The sequence below is a fragment of the Haemorhous mexicanus genome, chromosome 2 (assembly GCF_027477595.1).
Source record: "Haemorhous mexicanus isolate bHaeMex1 chromosome 2, bHaeMex1.pri, whole genome shotgun sequence".
NCBI classification, from domain to species: Eukaryota; Metazoa; Chordata; class Aves; order Passeriformes; family Fringillidae; genus Haemorhous; species Haemorhous mexicanus.
The window spans coordinates 119,749,151-119,766,474 of NC_082342.1; the positions used below are offsets into that span (position 1 = coordinate 119,749,151).

Consider the following 17,324-nt stretch of genomic DNA (forward strand, 5'->3'; position numbering starts at 1 on the left):
GAACATGTTTTATACCCAGCCTTTGCTCCTCCCTTTGTCATTTTGTCTGAACACTGGGTTATAAACCCAAACTGTTATTTTTGTCAGTAGAATTTGTTGGCTCTTATGTTTAATTACTAGATATTCTGAAAAAAAAATCCCATCTGCATCAATCTGAGGACATTTTCCATTTTTCTGCTCAAGCAGTGATCTGAAAGCCAGTTGTTTACAAAACCATGGTGTGAGGCAAATTAGGATGTCTGAAAAGAAATGCTCTGAGAGAACTGCTTGGAAATTTTGATTTTTGCCAATAAGTTCTTTGTGTCCATCTTGTTCATTGCTGGCTAATTACCACCTTTGCAGACAATCTGCATGCTTAGATCTCCTTGGAAACTAGCAAGGCTAGGAAAAAATAAATGTAAGACTCTATATTTGAACTCAGAAATTGTTTTTTTAGCACTGAATTAGGGCCAAATAATTTCTGATGTCAACTGATCACAGTATTTACATTAACAACATTCTCTCAGAAGAGAGGCAAAATATCTTGCTTAGCATCTGTCCACTTCTAATGAACCCCCTGTGAGCTCTGGAGAGTGTGCCCATGGCTACAGAAAGAGAAATGTGTGTATTGGGAAAATATTTTAAAAATGTAAAAATGCCATGACAGAGGGAGCACATGATCTTGGGGATCCATTTCTCACTTATTCCTGGGTAAGCTGGCATTAGAGCCCATGGAGGGTCTAACCCTGTCTATTCAAAGACCTTTTCTATGCTTAAACTGAATGAGGGAATGGTTAAATGGGATCTTGGGAATTGGGAATTGTTCCCTGGCAGGGTGGGCAGGGCTGGGATGGAATTCCCAGAGCGGCGGTGGAGCCCCTGGATCCCTGGCAGTGCCCAAGGCCAGGTTGGACACTGGGGCTGGGAGCAGCCTGGGACAGTGGGAGGTGTCCCTGCCATGGCAGGGGTGGGATGAGATGATCTTTGGGGTCCTTCCACCCAAACTCCTCTGTGATTCCATGATTCCATGGGTTATCCAGGTCCAAGACTGTCTGATGTCTTTCATCAGCCCAAAAATCTGAACAAGTTATCAGGTGCCAAACTCTCCTCACCAGAATAATAATCCAGCGACTCTTGAGCTTCACAGTTGTGGGTAGAAAAGCAGAATTTTGAAAGAGTCTTAACAGTGTTAATTATGGATGGCACTGGGTGATCTCTTTCAGCCCAGACCATTCTAGGATTCAATGGGTTTGCCAAACTTCCAGATTTCCTGACATTATCCAAATCCACAGCCTCCCAGAGGGAGCAAGCTACAGAAGCCACTCCCTGCTGTTAAATGAAAACTTGTTGGTTTTAAAACCAAAAAACTTCAGCTGTTTTGAAACCAAACTAATGGTGTGAGATCCATGGGATTTTCCATTTTCCACCTCCATGTCAACCCTTTCAGCCTTCACCCTCTTTTGGCTGAACATTCCAGGCTTTCCTTAACATTTGTTTGATGGCCTGTTCCACTATCCCAGGTTGCTCCAAACTCCATCCAACCAGGCCTGGAAAACTTCATCCTGGACAAAGAGAAGAAAGTTACAGCTCAAAGATAAGAGCTGTTTTGCCACCAGATTTAAGAGGAATGAAACAGAAATATTCTCCATAACACACAAACAACTGTCTCACCCTGTGAACAAACTCAGACAAGGCTGGATCCTGAAAATTCTTTCCTGTCACCCCTCAAATACAAACACAGCCCCTTCTCTCTGTTGCTGTAGTGCCTTTTTCCTTCTCCCTTCCCCCTTCCTTCCCCCTTCCTCCTTCCTCACCCTGCTTCTCTTTCTCCTTCTCTCTGTTAAAACACACACATTACAGCCTCAAATATTTCACTCTTCCCACCATTCCCCCAAATCTTGGGCATTCCAGCATCCTTATTTCTTTCCCTCACATCCATGTCCTCTGATGCTTCAATGCAAGCCAGAGCACAACCAGACCTCCAGGGAAGGCACTTTGAAGCTTTTACCACATCACTGAAAATGAATCCAGGTACATTTCTGGCATGGCCTTGAGAGGCTGCCTGGAACAGAGGCCAGGCAGAGTTAAAGGAATAAAGCAGGGATTTATTAAAAAGGTCTTTAAAGGATCCACCTTGGGCAGCACAAGAGCCCAGCTGGGGCTACACCCAAGATGGACCCTGGGTCACGAGTTTTCACACTTTTATAGGTTTTGCTCCATTTCCATATTGGGGTTAATTGTCCAATTACAGCTCCAGGTTATGCAGTCCCATCCTCCCAGACTGCTCTCCTCAATTCGCTGCTGTTTGTACTTTTTGAAGTTGCAAGAGTCCTTGCTTCTCAGGCTGGAAAAGGATTGTTTTGTCTGACTAAACTGTGAGGAGAACTTGCTAACACTTCATATGAAGTTCAGAGTTACACACTAATGCAGCACAGAATCTGGAAAATATGAAAGCTAAAACTTAAGGCTGCAGAATGTGCTCTGATCTGGAAGACTTCACTTGCAACTTGTCCATATTGAGAATGTCTGGGCATCTACAAAGCCACCAGTCCCACTTTTAAACCATCCAGGGTGGCTTTCATGGTGTTTGGGCACCAGGAAGGCAGAAAAAGCCCCATCAGCCCCTTCAGGTTGGACACCAGGAGCAATTTGCCCATGGAAAGGGTGCTCAGGCCTTGGCAGGGGCTGCCCAGGGAGCTCTGCAGTGCCCATCCCTAGAGGTGCCCAAGGAAGGTGTCAAGGTGGCACTCACTGCTCTGGGGTGGGGACAAGGTGGGCATTGGGCACAGCTGGGGCTCAATGATCTTGGAGGTGTTTTCCAACCCAGATGATTCTGAGATTCCATCATCATCCCTAGAAAAGCATTTCCATTCTGCCACTGGCCTCCACCTCATGGATGGGTCTTTGAGTTATCTTTACACAGAAGAAAACCAGAAACCTTCCCAACACACAGGCTAATTTGTTTGCAAATGTTCAAGCCTTATTTCATGCACTGAAAGCTGCTCTGAAGCAGCCAATGTCTATTTTTACCACCTCAGTTCTCCATTTAATTTGGGGTTTGGATGCACAAGAAGCCCGTTCTCGTTACCAGTCTATTCATTTATCAAAAGCTCCCCTCCGTGGGCTCAATATTTTTGTTTACTGTTTTCTCTTTAAAAGGTCAGTTCCTTTATCAACTATTTCTTTAAGTGAGTCTGTACCTGTCTAAAAAAGACACGAAATTCACATTTTAGTGCAGCGCATTCCTTGTCTCACGTAGCAGCTCTAACAAGAGCAATCTGTATTTCTGCTGTCCATGGCCACATCCCTGAAAGGCAGCTGGCTCATTTCACTTTCCCTGCACAACTCAGGAGAGATGGGAAAAGCAGAAACTCCCCTTTTTCTCTCAAGACATCTGAAGGCTACAAAGCTTTGAATTATTTGTGCTTCTGCTGAGCTTTGCCTGCTCCAGGAGGGATAGATGGGCTTTGCAAGCTGAATGTACCATCTAAAATCTCAATTATTTAAAAATCATAACACCAGTGCAGCCTGTTCTAGTGAGATCCATCCACACCACAGAAATAAAACATAACTCCACAAAAACATTTTATTTTTGTGTTAAACTCTCCACTCAGCCACCCAGAATCAAAGGCCATCAAGGCTCCCTCAGATATTTGCAAGAAATTGGATGTTGCAATCTGGGGTAACGGGAAAATCCAGCACAGCCAAATCTTTCTCCTTTTTCCAAAAGGTTCCAGTTAGCCCTCAAAGGACCTTATTTTTAGAGAGGAAACTGGTGACTCGTGCATGGAAAAATCCTGGGGAATGATGGATTATTTTTAGCCAGACTAGAAAAACCTACAGGAAAAATCAAGGGCAATCAAAAAGTCTTTTATACTTTTTAGCAAAGTAAGAAAAACAAGCAGAAAACCCCTACTTCACTCAAAATAGAGATTACAGAGTCTTTCAAATAATCCCTCCATTTCAAGTTTATTTCATTCTTCTGAACCTATTTGTTTCCTAAAGCTGGGTAAAATATTACTGTGAAAAAGAAGTGCAAATCTGAATTATGAAACTATTGTTAAAGGTATCAGAATTTCAGCATTTCACAGCCAAAATAAAAACTTTATGAAAGCTTGAAATTAAATTTATTTTTCCTTATCAGGTATTTTGGAAAATGCTGTTGATCAAATCAAATCCAATTTACAAAAAATATTTCCCCTCTTCTAAATCTTTTTTTTTTCCACTACTTATATCCCTATAGAAAAAGATAATGGCAATTAGAGCAATTCTAGCAATTTCACAGCAACTCATTTAAGATTTTTTCAAGCAAATTTATAGACCTATTTACTTTATTATGTATCTTAAGTGAAATAGCACAGTAAGTGGTAATTTAGACACCACTGAATTGCTTATTTCAAGACAAAATGTTGTTATTTGTTAACATGGAAAGATTTTTTTTGTGGTTTTAACTTATATTTCTGCTCTTGTTGGGTCTGATATTGTCCTTGTGTGAATGCATCTTTGAACAACTTCTTAGATGGGTATAAAATGAGTATAAAATCCTGTGGGGCTGATGCTCGTTGCAGAAAAAATATGAGGTTTTTTTCATTCAAATTAAACAAAAGTAAGAAAAAAACCTGGACTGAAACCAAACATATCTTTACTCAAACTCTTACTTAAAAATAAAAAGCACGAGTTGAATCAGTTTTATTTCCTTGCACTCCAGTTGTTTTGTGGACAAACCCACAAAGTCTGACCTGAACTAAGCTGAGGTTGAAGGTGGAGAATGAGAATCAGGCAGATGCAGCCTGGAAAATCCAAGCACCCAAAGCAGGAGCAGGGGTTTTTCCTCTTGAAGACACTTCACAGGGACAAGGAGGGGAATTGTGGTTTGAAAAAATATTTTACTGGAATATTTGACTGAAAAATATTTGCTGGAGCTTTGGGAGCAGCAGCACTCATGAAAAAAAAAAGAAATATTTCTTGCAGCTCCCTCTCAGAGAGATGGATTTCTTGGTGTCCAAAATTGTGGTTAACTCAGCCTGTTGTCATGACATTGGTAGGAATTTGGTATTTCTGAGGGCTCCAAAATCTCACTGAAGTTCTGAAAGGGATCCAAAAGCCTAAATACCAAGCACAGTTTCAGAAATGATTCAGAGGAGGCCAGACGGGGTGATGGATAAGGCTCATTTCCTTAGGAAACATTGCTGAAGTGCCATTCTGAACTCACCATTTCCAGGTTATCAAAACACCACAGCCTGAAACCAAACATGGACCCAGCTGAAATTATGCAGGGTTTTTAAAAATTTCTTTTTTCTGAATGTCACTTCCAGCCTGATTTCTCAGTTATTTTCTCCTCTGCAGTCTATAAACTGCACAAAAGGGGAAATCATCAGCAAGAAACCAGGTCTCTGTATTTCTCTGTGACTTCTTTTGGCAGGGAAAGGGGATGCAGGCAGTGATGGCCTCATTATTTAGCTTAAAAATGCATCCAAAATCTCATTATCACCTGAAAAAATGGTGAAGGAGCAGCATGGAAAGAACACTAGAGCTGCTGAGATAAACTAATTGTAAGAGGGGTAATTGCCTGGCCCCTGAGATCTTATTTGAGGCAACATTTGCATGCCATAGTTTGGGTTTGCGTCTTAGGCCACCTCAACCAACAGAAAACTGAGAACATCCAGCAAGGCACCATCATGAGGGACAGCAGAAGCCCCAGAAATGTTGTTTCCCCAGCATCCATGTGAAACATTACAGTAATTTTTCTTGTCAAGTGTGTAAAAAATAAAGTCCTGCCTGATTTTTGTAAAGGAGGAGCATCGTGCTCTCCTGAAATAGAAGCACAAGCCATTAAAATTCTCCTTTGGCTTTAGGGAAGTTGTCAAGAAAGAAATCTCCATTACCAGATTTAAAAAGTAATTCTTATCCTTCTCTGTTTCAATTTTTCCAGTCTTTTCAACCCCTTCTTTAACTTTGTGCAGCAGTAACAGCAGCAAGCAAACCAATATGCTTGGGCAATATCTGTGTCCTGGGGGCAGCCAGATGGGCTGGAAACAGAGAGAGGAAAAGAATATAATTTCAGGAGGGAAGTTTCTGACATGTTTTCATTCTTCTGTCAAGAATTGGAGGGCAGGAGGAATCACATATCTGTACTCCAAAGTCGTTCTGTTTCCTGTGGTCTGTATTTTTTTGGGAAAAAAAAAATAGGAATTGACATTTCTTCTTAGCTCAAACACTTTGTCTTTATCAGTGGGATTTGAGCTGTTCTCCCAAAATTTTGCTTCCCAAGGAAGCTGCAAAATTGGTATCAAAGGGCAGTCAGGAGTGTGGAAATATTTGCTTTGCATTGGTACAAGTGGCAGGGCTTTCCCCAGCCAGTGGCCATCCTGACCAGGAAAGGTTATTCAGGGCAAACAATGCTTTGCAGAGCAAAAGTGAACGCTCTCAAAGTCATCTCATATCCTCTAACCTGAAACTGATCAGATCCAAGGTCTTTATCAACATCTAAACTCTTCTGCCCCTTTTGGTAGGAAAGTGCTAGAAGCTCTTGGCCTTGCTCCTCAGCCTTAGACCATTGCATAAGTTATTGGTTTCACTTGACTGCTTCAGCATCTTGATTGAATCAAGCCCTTCCTTTCTGACCAAAAATATTCCTCTCCATCATTCCTCTGCCTTTTATTTAGGAGAGTTCATTGATCAAAGCCAAGGAGCTGTCAGAGTGTGTTGGCGTAGTCAAGGTGGTTTCAGCACCTGCCCAAGGAGCTCTGTGAATGTTCAGGCACAAGGCTGCCTCAAGGTTGTTCAGCAATGCAGGAAAATATTGGATTTGGCCATGCCAAGGACAAAGATTCAAGTGAAAACACCCTGACTTCAGGGGAAAGAGGGAGGAAAGGACAAGAACAGAGTTGGGATAGAAAACAGCTAGGAAAAAAGGGCTGGCTTCTCCTGCCAGCACGAAAATAGGTGAGAGCAACTCCTTCTGAGAGGTGCATTTCTCTCCTCTCTGGTGACCTAACAGGACACACAGACTTTGACAAGCTGCCTGCCTTGATTTCCAAACTTCTCCCATGCTCACCACCAAGCTGACTCCATCTACAATGTTAAATAAATGTTAAATAAAACCAGGAATGGTTCTACAGCCTTCAGACCAAGCAGTACAAGATGTCCAGGTCATACTGCAGAGCACCTGGCCCTGAGTCCTGTGGGGACTTTCTCTTGGTTTTAAGACATAATTAGTTTACTAACAGTGATTTTTTTTTTTTTTTTTTTTTTTTTTTTTTTTTGCCACTTCAAATTATCTGGAACAAGGTGAGGTCTGTGTTGCAGGCCAGGGGTTTATGTTGCTTGAAGTAGGGGTGAGATGAGAGCCTGGAGGTGTCTGAGAGAGCAAAGGTGGAACTGTGCTGGCTGACAAGAGTGAAAAAAGCCAAATCTGATTCAATCTCATCCATACTGCTGAATGGGAGCACATCCTGTCTCCCAAACCCTTCCCAGGTATTTTCTTGGAGCACTAATTGGTCCAAAGCCAAAACAATCAATTTGCTAAATTAGCAGTACAGTCACCACTGGACAGGGCAGCCAAACTCCTATTTACACTTCCAGAAACAACCAGGAGAACTCCCCAGATATCAGAGGGAAGAATTAAATGAGTCAGAATTATCTGTGTGAAATGTTTGGGCCAGAATTATCTACACAAAATAGCTCAGCTGATCAGCTCATTTTTATTCTTACAGTTTTCAGTCAGGAAAATTGTGATGGGAAAAAAAATCTTGAGAATCTCTTCCCACAAAAGTTGGGAATACTCCTTTTCCATGCAATCAGTAAGAGAATACATGGAGAAATCAGGATTTAGCCCTCATGTAATTTCTCTGTAAGACTGAGCTCAGGTGCAAAAATGAAGCTGCAGAGAAAATGAAGCCCTACTCTTCTCAGAGATGCACTCTGAAGTGGTTCTGTGTTGAGCAGCACATTGAAACCTTTAGAGGTTCCTTAAAACCCAGAATATTCACTGATTTAAGCAGATTTTGAATTAATTTATCCATTATTTCTAGGAGTTAAAGCATATAAACACAGTTCAAAATTGATAGCAATAAGGTCAGTACAAGTCTTTCATGCTTTCCCCTTTTCCTGGTACACCCCACGGAGAAGAAAAGCTGAGCTCTTGGGAGATTTTAGAAGAAATTTTGTAGCTGACAAAAATTCTGGCATTCAGACACCTGACAGCAACTGGCAGAAATAATTGGGGTTGAGTGACTGGAAAAAAAGTCTCAGGGATCACATTAGACAAGGACACCTTGCAGCAAGTTGGGGGACTCGTCTGACCCAGAGGCATCAGAAGCAAAAGTGTGGCCAGAATTTGCAGTTTGTCTTGGTTTGAAAAGCCAGGTGTCTGCTAAGGAAGGCAGGAGCCTCCCCTGAAATGGAAAATGTAAACCCCTTCCCTCTGAATTATTATAATTTTGAAATGAAGAGACTCTCAGGTAAAGATATGGGAGTAGGAAAACCAGTTCTTTACTAGGAAAACTAAAAATACAGTTGTAACAGTACAAACAAAAAAAAAACCACTGCCAGAGTCAGACCAGGCCCTGACCCCCTGTGTGTCAGGGTGGTGGCACAGTCCCATCCCAGGGGGGCTCAGGGTGGTGGCACAGTCCCATCCCAGGGGGGCTCAGGGGGGTGGCACAGTCCCATCCCAGGGGGGCTCAGGGTGGGAGCACAGTCCCATCCCAGGGGGGCTCAGCCCTCCTGCAGTGCCAGCTGTGGTTCTGCTGGAGCAGGGATCCTGCACAAGGGGGGAGTTTTCCTCTGCAGCTCCAGGGCTGCTGGAGATGGGCCTGCTCTCCCTCTGGGAATGCAGGGCAGAAGAAAGCTGCTCCTCTGGGAATGCAGTGGGCAAAGGCTGCTGGGCTGTTCCCAGCTCAGATTGGATCCAGGGAGGAATGCTTGGCTCCTCCCCTGGGCGGAGCATCTCCCCATGGGATGGTGGAATTTGATCAGCCCTGCAGGGACACTCAGTGGCCATGGACAGCAGAGATCTCCTGGAGGGAGGATGGGCTGTGGGAGAGATAAGGAAAACTGACTAATAAACAGCAGAGAACTGCTCCACCTTTAACAGAATGGAACAGAACACACACCCCCATTTCCCACCTCAGACACAGCTGCTGGATCCCTGGCAGCACCGTGACCATGACAGTGATCCCTGTTATCCCTCTGGCAGCACCTGGCACTAGTTTGGCACATGGAAATACCAGAGAGGAGCCCAGCTCTGGTGTTGCCAGGTGGCACAACTCAGGCTGGCACACCTGGGCTGTCTCTGCTGCTGTCCTTGTGCCACTGCTGGCAGCAGCACTGACAATAGTAAGCATTTACTGAGTGCAAAAAATGCTTTATCTCAGCTTTGTCACCTTGATAGAGGAAACAGGGCTCTGAGGAGGCTGATGTGTGCTGTGGTTGTGGATAGGACAAGGACATGATGGAATCACAGAATTGTCTGGGTTGCAGGAGCCTTAGAGGTCATCCAGTTCCAAGGGCAGGGAACCTTCCACTAGACCAGGTTGCCCCAAGCCCTGCCCAGCCTGGCCCTGGACACAGAAATACCTGCTCTGAAGCTCAGGCTCAAGCTTTTCTGGGAGGCAAAAACCTGTTAGAGCACTAATCTGACAGGAAACCTCTCCTTACTCCAGAAATCTGTGTTCAGTGCCAGGCATTTGCTCTAGAGGTGGCTCTGAATAAACGCTGACTCCAAGAGCTCAGGCTTCGGGGAGCAAACAAGTTTCATAATCTAATTTGGGACCCACAGCCTTGTGAAAGGCTAAAAATGTTGATAATCAACTCTCTCTGCACATCTTTGCAGGTTCACAACCTTCCTACAGCCAGGTGCAGACTTCCTACATTGCCCCATAAATGTCACCCAGCCAAGGCTGTTTGGCTTCCCTGTGATTCAAATGAAGATAAATTTAGCAAAGCAGATGTAAAAACAGCATTCTGGAGCCTTCAGTGGTAAATTCTGCAGTGAAGTTGGTTAGAATCCAAGACAAAAACTACAAGGTCAAAGGACTACCAAAAATGGAGTCATGTGTTTTTAAATTTGAGTTATCAGATTCGTTTTTCCACCCTTCATAATAAAAGGGCCAAGAATCAGGAGTGAATGGAAATGTTTGTACTGCAGAGACACAGAGTGTTACTCAGACTGATTTCTTGCAGCTGTACAGGCTTAAAAAGAATGAAAATAGTAGAACATTATTTTTATCAAGTTGGATTAGAAGGCAGTGATGAAGCAGGTAATGTGAAAAAAACAAAGTGTCATCCTTACAGTCTCTTTTCTAATCATAAATATATCTCATGTCATGTCTTTTTTAGCGAAAGCTGCTGCTGAGATAAATCTCAGTCACACGCATGCTCCCTCTGAAATTAGGTTTATGATTCCATGGGTGCAAAGAAGCAATCTGGGTCTTGAAGAGATTTGCCAAGTCAGTGTTTATGGAGCACTCCAACGTTTCAAAGTGAGGCCAGGCAATGCTTCCAGCTGAGTGAATAGTCAATCTTGCATTGATTCCAGCAGCACAAGACCAGATCCTAATTCTTTTCTTTTTCAGGGAAAAGGATCTGTGCTCTGTGATAATGACTGCTTACAGTTGTTAGCTGATCATAAAAGACTCCACTTTTTTTCTCTAAACAATTCTTTCTCCTCATATCTTGTGGTGCCTTGCAGTGTGGATTATCTGGCTGGGCTCATCCCACAGACAAATCCCCCTCTATTCCCAGAATTCCTGTGTTCCTGTGCCCCCCCTGTGCTCATCACAAACAAGTTTTTAAAGAGCTCTGAAACAAAAGCCATCCAGAGATGAGGTAAAGCATTCCAAAATCTCCCCTTCCCCGACTTCTTCCACTGCAATCAGGAGGAGAAACGGAACAATGCGGATTTAGGGTGTTGAAGAAATTCCTTGTGCTGTGCAAAGCCCAACAACCCCACAGGGGAGCCCAAACAGCCACCAGGTCCTGCCAAATATTCCACAGATGGATGCAGTGCCAGGGAGGTTGGGGACCACAGCAAATTGAGAGGTAAAACACTCAAGACTTCCCAAAAACCAAAGTTGGACCTTCGCTTAAAAGCAGCCCTCATCCCACCAGGAAAGGGGGGAACGCAGACAGGAATCACAGTGCCTGCCCAACACATTTCTCTACATGCAGTAAAGCCCATGAGAGCAATTTTTAGATTGTAAATGATTTTGGCAATCAGGACATTTCCAATGTATTTGCACGCCAGATGTTCACAACTGTGTTACAAGAGTTGAAATCACTAAATTGCAGTGAAACATCCACAGAACTTTCTAGGTCAGCTTCTGTTACAGAAAGGCCAGTTATGATTTGCAACATTCTCTGTTGGAACTCCTCATGATTTTGCAAATCATTCACCACCAAAATAGGCTTACAGAACTTAAACTGGACAAGCAGGCCCTTCATGTTCCTCCTTTTGCTTTGTGTTTGCACAGCACCACAGCAAGTTCTCTGCAGCACTACCAAAATACACCAAAAATCACATTGTTGATGATAAATTGATGGCTTAAGGGTTATAGTGATGTGTTACATTCACAGCCTCAGAGGGAGAGAGCGTGTCCTGTCCTGTTTTGTTGTTGACACTGGTTTCATGTTGTTCTACAGGCTCTAAATAAAAGGATGTGCTTGGAAAATCAGGACTGTGCCTTTCTAGTGCTGCTTGGAGTAGACCAGAACATGACAACAACATTTGCTGCAATTTTACTAGAAAATTAAAATGTTCTGAGCACTGGCACAGTTCAGAAGCCCCTGGCATGGTTTGGACCAGTGCAGAACTGAGCACACACAATTCCTGGCTCTTTTTCAGGACAGAGATTATTCCTGTTTGGCAGATTGTATGACACTAACCTACCTGGAAAACAATTGGAGTTCAATAATCCAAGTGTGGGCTGCACCACTCTTCACCCTCCACACTAAATAATAGGTCTGGGCACACTTAATTAGCTAATTTGGCCACAGCCAGGACACAAGTGAACTGTTCAGGGACTTGTTTAGGAGAAGTCCTTGTCATTTGCTGGGAAATTCAACAAATCACTGAAATCTCATATGTCTTGTAGGTTTTGCTTCAGAGAGTAACCAAAGCAGAACATTTGAACAGAATCCTCTAAATTGGCCTGGATTGGCTCATTACCTGGCTGTTGTGTTCAAACAAACATCATGGTTTTTGGTTTTGGTTTGGTTTTTTTTTTTTCAGTTCTGATTAATAATATGTATATATTTTTGTCAGGAAGAAAAGCAGAGAGAGCAAAAATAGCTCTCAAGTGAGGCTGCTGCTACTCACTCCCCTGTTCCTGGATCCATGACAGCCTTTATGTAACCAAAAGAAAAATTAGATGAAATAAACAGCAGAAGTTAATTGGGTTGATATCAAGTAAAAATATAATTAGTCAAAGTATTTTGTGGCAAAGGCACTGACAGTATGTGGCTGTTCCTCAGCCTCAGTGGTGAGCAGGGATCCTGCCGTGTGTTTAAAACTTATTCATCAGGCATTTCCATGGAAACACACAGATGCACAATCTTTGGATCACTTATTTTGGGAATTGCTGCTCCCAAGGTTCTCTCTGGAGTGAAAACTCAGTCCAAGAGAGGGTAACAAACTGTGGTTCTGATCCAGAAACTTCTCCACAAAGGAATTCATCCATAGCAGGATGGGGTGAGGGAAAGAAGGAAAGGGCATCTTGCAATAAAGAAAAAAAGACAAAAAACTTGACCTTAATTTTTTTTTCCTCTCAGATACTGAGAGTTGAGAAATGACAGCATTGGGAAGAGCCTGGAGAGTTTAGAAATGGCCAGATTCCCTCAGGAAGATTGAAATGTCTGCAAGAGTGTCAAATAAATGCTGTAATGAGAGACATCTTGGTTAAACACTGGGTTTGTTGCCCAAACCTGCCCCCTTACAAAGCCAGATGAGAGCCAGCCCCACTACAACTTCTCCAGGTGAAGAAAAACCCTCCCACACTGGAATTGTCACAAGCTGATCCCACTTACTGTGACAGCAGCTCCCTGCCCCTACAAACCCATGGACAAAATGTGGTCCTTCCCTCATGCTGTGAAAGCCAGGTCAGGCTGGTTGTGATGCACAAATCCACAAAGAGCCTTTGGAAAGCATCAGTAAAAATTTGCTGTCTGAATTAAAGGTGCTCAAAGTACCTCCACAGGAAATAAACACTGCATGGAAAGCAGGAGTGGTGTGGTGGGAGGGCAGCCCTGGGTGTCCCCTCACATTCCTCAGCACCTGGGTCTCCTCCCAGGATAATTTCTGGTCAGAGATGCTCAGACAGGGAGGTTTGGGACATGATTCCCTTTCACAGCAGGGCCAGGAGAAAGGAACATTCTCTAAACCAACAGGATTCTCCCACTCCTGGTCTCTGTGTCCATGCCAGGCTCTGACTGGGAAGGGAAAGCAAATTATTCATAATGCCTGAAAGATAATGAACCCCATTATATCAGCATTAGTAGTTTAACATAAAGCCTCAAAAGCCAGAGCCTTCAGAGGATGTTCATAATTATTTGAGGATTCTGTTGCTGCAGTGATGTGATAACTCCTGTGGACTGGAATTTCCTTAGGCACAACGGAGAGCTGAGCATAAAATGTGAAGCCTTAACTTCAAATTTTCTGGCTTTGGCTTAAGTCTGCCTCACAAAGGCCCTGCAATGCCTTTTGATTGTGTTTTGTCATGCATTGCCCAGCATCAGGGATAATGCAAGCTGTCACTGACTGGGGGAGTTCATTCAGAACTGAGGGCCCTGGGACACAGCTCCCAGTGCTGCCACTGCCATCAGCCCTGATAAGGCTCTCCTGAGACACACAGCAAACTGAAAAGGTGACAGGATGGGGGGCACAGCCTTAAAGCATGGAATTGCTCTCAGATTCTGTGCCACTGTAGGGCTTTGAGACTTTCAAAGAAAGAGGAGCAGGTCAGGAGGAGAGACAACCAGGCTACAACCCCCTTTTCCCCCTGGATATTTCTATAAAACTCTGCAAGAGCTTGTGTTCCCTCTCTACAGGGATGAACCTGCACATCATGAAAAAGCTGCAGGTGCTGTGAGACTCCACGCAGGATCTGCTGCACAGCACACATTTCTAGGAGTGTAAAAGGCTTCTAGAGCCACACTGACCCAACTGAGAGCAACACTCCATAAAGAATGGTGCAAAATCACAGCAGTGCTGCTTTTTAGATGGGATATTGGGAAGAAATCCTTCCCTGTGAGAGTAATGAGGCCCTGGCACCGGGTGCCCAGAGCAGCTGTGGCTGCCCCATCCCTGGAAGTGTCCAAGGCCAGGCTGGATAGGTCTTGGAGCAACCTGGGCTAGTGGAAGGTGTCCCTGCCCATGGCACAAGGTGGGGACTGGGTGATTTTAAGGTCCCTTCCCACCCAAACCATTCTGAGATTCTTTATTTAGAGTCAAGCACCTGGGCAGACCCACCAGAAGACTTTTCCCTTTACAGTCTGGCAGAAGAATGACAGCAGCTAGCCAGAAGAGAAGGAATTAGGAATTCAAGAGCTGAAATTCCTGCAGGAAGAAGCCCCAGAAAACAGAAGGATTTCAGCTGAAAACAACAATTACCCCAGACCTCACCATGTGCTCCATGCAAAACACATTCGATTAAAGCACTCTCCTCCTCAGTGCACTCTTTTTTTCTCTGGCACACAACCATAACAAAGCTATTTATCTCTAAAGGCTGGGAAACTAAAAAAAAGGCCCAGATCATTAGAGGACAAGGTACACTTGAATTAAAGGCCAGAGGCACAGTGAATTCAAATGAAATCTGAAGTACCGTAGGTTTTACATTGCTGGGAGAAGGACACACAATTCCTTGTCTCATTATCAGCAAGACATTGATTTTCTGTGGAAGTGTGCTTGAATTGCTCTTGGTAGATATTACAACTTTCCTTCAACAAGAGGAGGATGGGTTCTTTCTAAAAACTGTTGGCTTTTTTTTTTTTTTTGTTTAAATCCTCCTTGTGCTTATTTAATACTTTCCCCACAGCAATGCAATTGATGGGAAAAAATAGCTCAGCAATAGCTCATTTTCTCTGCTCACCCCCAAGTGAATCCATTGCCTCATTTATATCTTTTATCTCCGTAAGATCTTTTTTGGTGCATAAAAAATTTCATTCATTAAACTGCAAAGGGGCGAGGGGGGAAGGAATATCTGCTTAAACCCATCTTGTGGAATTTAAATATGGGTGTGGGTAGGATGACCTGATAAGAAACAAGAGTTTGCTTTAATTTTATTTCTCTGTAGCAATAAAATGAGGGTGCTTGGCAACTGATTAGCAAAGAACAAGGATGATCATTTTATTGATCAACACAGGAAAAGGATGTGTGTTGACTTAGAGCAGTAATAAGAGGAATAATGACTTTTCCGTGGTTTTTTGTTTTCCATGGCAGCCAACGTCCTGGAAGAAGACTCAATGGAGCAGGACATCGAGAGCCCTGTCACAATCCATCAACCAAAGTTGCCCAAACAAGCGAGAGAGGATCTGCCAAAAAACATCAGCAAAGAATGTGCCAAGAGGAAAATCCAGAGGTACGTTCGGAAAGATGGGAAATGCAACGTCCACCACGGGAATGTCAGAGAGACTTACCGGTACTTGACTGACATCTTCACCACCCTGGTGGATCTCAAGTGGAGGTTCAACCTGCTGATCTTTGTCATGGTTTACACGGTGACCTGGCTCTTCTTCGGCATGATCTGGTGGCTCATTGCCTACATGCGAGGGGACATGGATCACATAGGGGACAGCACGTGGACCCCCTGCGTCAGCAACCTCAATGGGTTTGTCTCAGCCTTTTTATTCTCAATCGAGACCGAAACCACCATTGGGTACGGTTACCGGGTCATCACGGACAAGTGTCCCGAGGGAATTATCCTGCTTTTAGTGCAGTCTGTCCTAGGTTCTATCGTCAACGCCTTCATGGTTGGCTGCATGTTTGTGAAAATATCCCAACCCAAGAAGAGGGCGGAAACCTTGGTTTTTTCTACAAACGCAGTCATTTCCATGCGGGATGGAAAGCTGTGTCTGATGTTCCGAGTAGGAGACCTTAGGAATTCACACATTGTAGAGGCATCAATACGAGCCAAGTTGATCAAATCCAAACAGACAAAGGAGGGGGAATTTATACCACTCAACCAGACAGATATCAACGTAGGTTATTACACAGGGGATGATCGTCTCTTTTTGGTTTCACCACTGATCATCAGCCATGAGATTAACCAGCAGAGTCCTTTCTGGGAGATTTCCAAAGCCCAGTTGCCCAAAGAGGAGCTAGAAATTGTTGTAATCCTAGAAGGAATGGTGGAGGCAACAGGTAACATTTCTTATACTTTGTATGAGGTAAATGCTTTAATTTTAGCAAGGAAAATCAGTGGTTTTGCTTCGTTTTAAAGGAATCACTTCCACGGTCGTTACGTTTGAAAAAGGCGTCCGTTCTCTGGTGAGCCTCAAAATTAAAAGCATGCCCAGTTTAATTGTCTGTTCCATCTTGCCTAACGGAATTAGTGTTGTTTCTGCTCTGCTTGGAAAATGGGATAGCATCTCTCATTTTCTAAATTTTTCACAGCATGTCACCCAGTTATTTGTCATTCTATTGCAGGAGCAGCTCAACCACAGGGACCTTGTGGGATAAAAATGCTTAGGGAAAAACAAAAAACATTTCAATGCAAAAACTCTGTTTGTGATTAACGTGGAAGCACCGTGGTCCTGCTGCTTCCAATCACCCCTGGGTATCTGCAGAACAACTGCCAGCCCTGTGGCATTCTGGATCCAGTAGGAAGTGATGATGTGTTCAGTTCTCTCTCTTTTTTTTTTTTTTTGGTTTTTTTGCCTGCTCGTTTTCCTTGGTTTTTGTTTTAACTTGTAACGTGGGGCTTGTTCTGCTCTAGCTCACAAAAGGTCTCGTCTGATTTGGTGCTCCACAGGAGTGCACAGAGCACTGGAAGCTGGGATGTACAAACAAGGAATGTTGTGTCACCGGAGTCTTGTGGAGGTGCTGGGTGGTTGTTCCCTGCAATTATGCAGCAGAACAGCAGAAATCACTTGGTGCAGGGGAAAAAAGTGCTTGAAATCCACAGCAAATGCACCACTAAAATAAGGTTTCTTTTTTGTATTAAAGCCAGAATTATAGGAGGGTACTTTTATCTGTGTTTTAGAAGCTGGAGGTGTTTTTTTCCTGTTAATAACAGCCTCAATGCTTAAAATGAGTAAATATAATCAACACATGGGAATGGCTATTATAAAATGAAGATTTGATGTGCTTGGGCGAGGAGAATGCACTGATTATAGAAATAAAAGAATGA

At 43.6% G+C, this 17,324-nt stretch overlaps 1 protein-coding gene across 1 annotated transcript in view; it reads left to right on the forward strand.

The window, feature by feature from the left end:
- The first annotated feature begins 15,408 nt into the window (after nucleotides 1-15,408).
- Nucleotides 15,409-17,324, forward strand: part of KCNJ6 (potassium inwardly rectifying channel subfamily J member 6) — a 39,626-nt gene continuing 37,710 nt past the window's right edge. Inside the window, exon 1 of the mRNA XM_059840401.1 lies at nucleotides 15,409-16,336. Coding sequence (XP_059696384.1) covers nucleotides 15,409-16,336 — 928 coding nt within the window. The remainder of the gene's footprint in view (nucleotides 16,337-17,324) is intronic.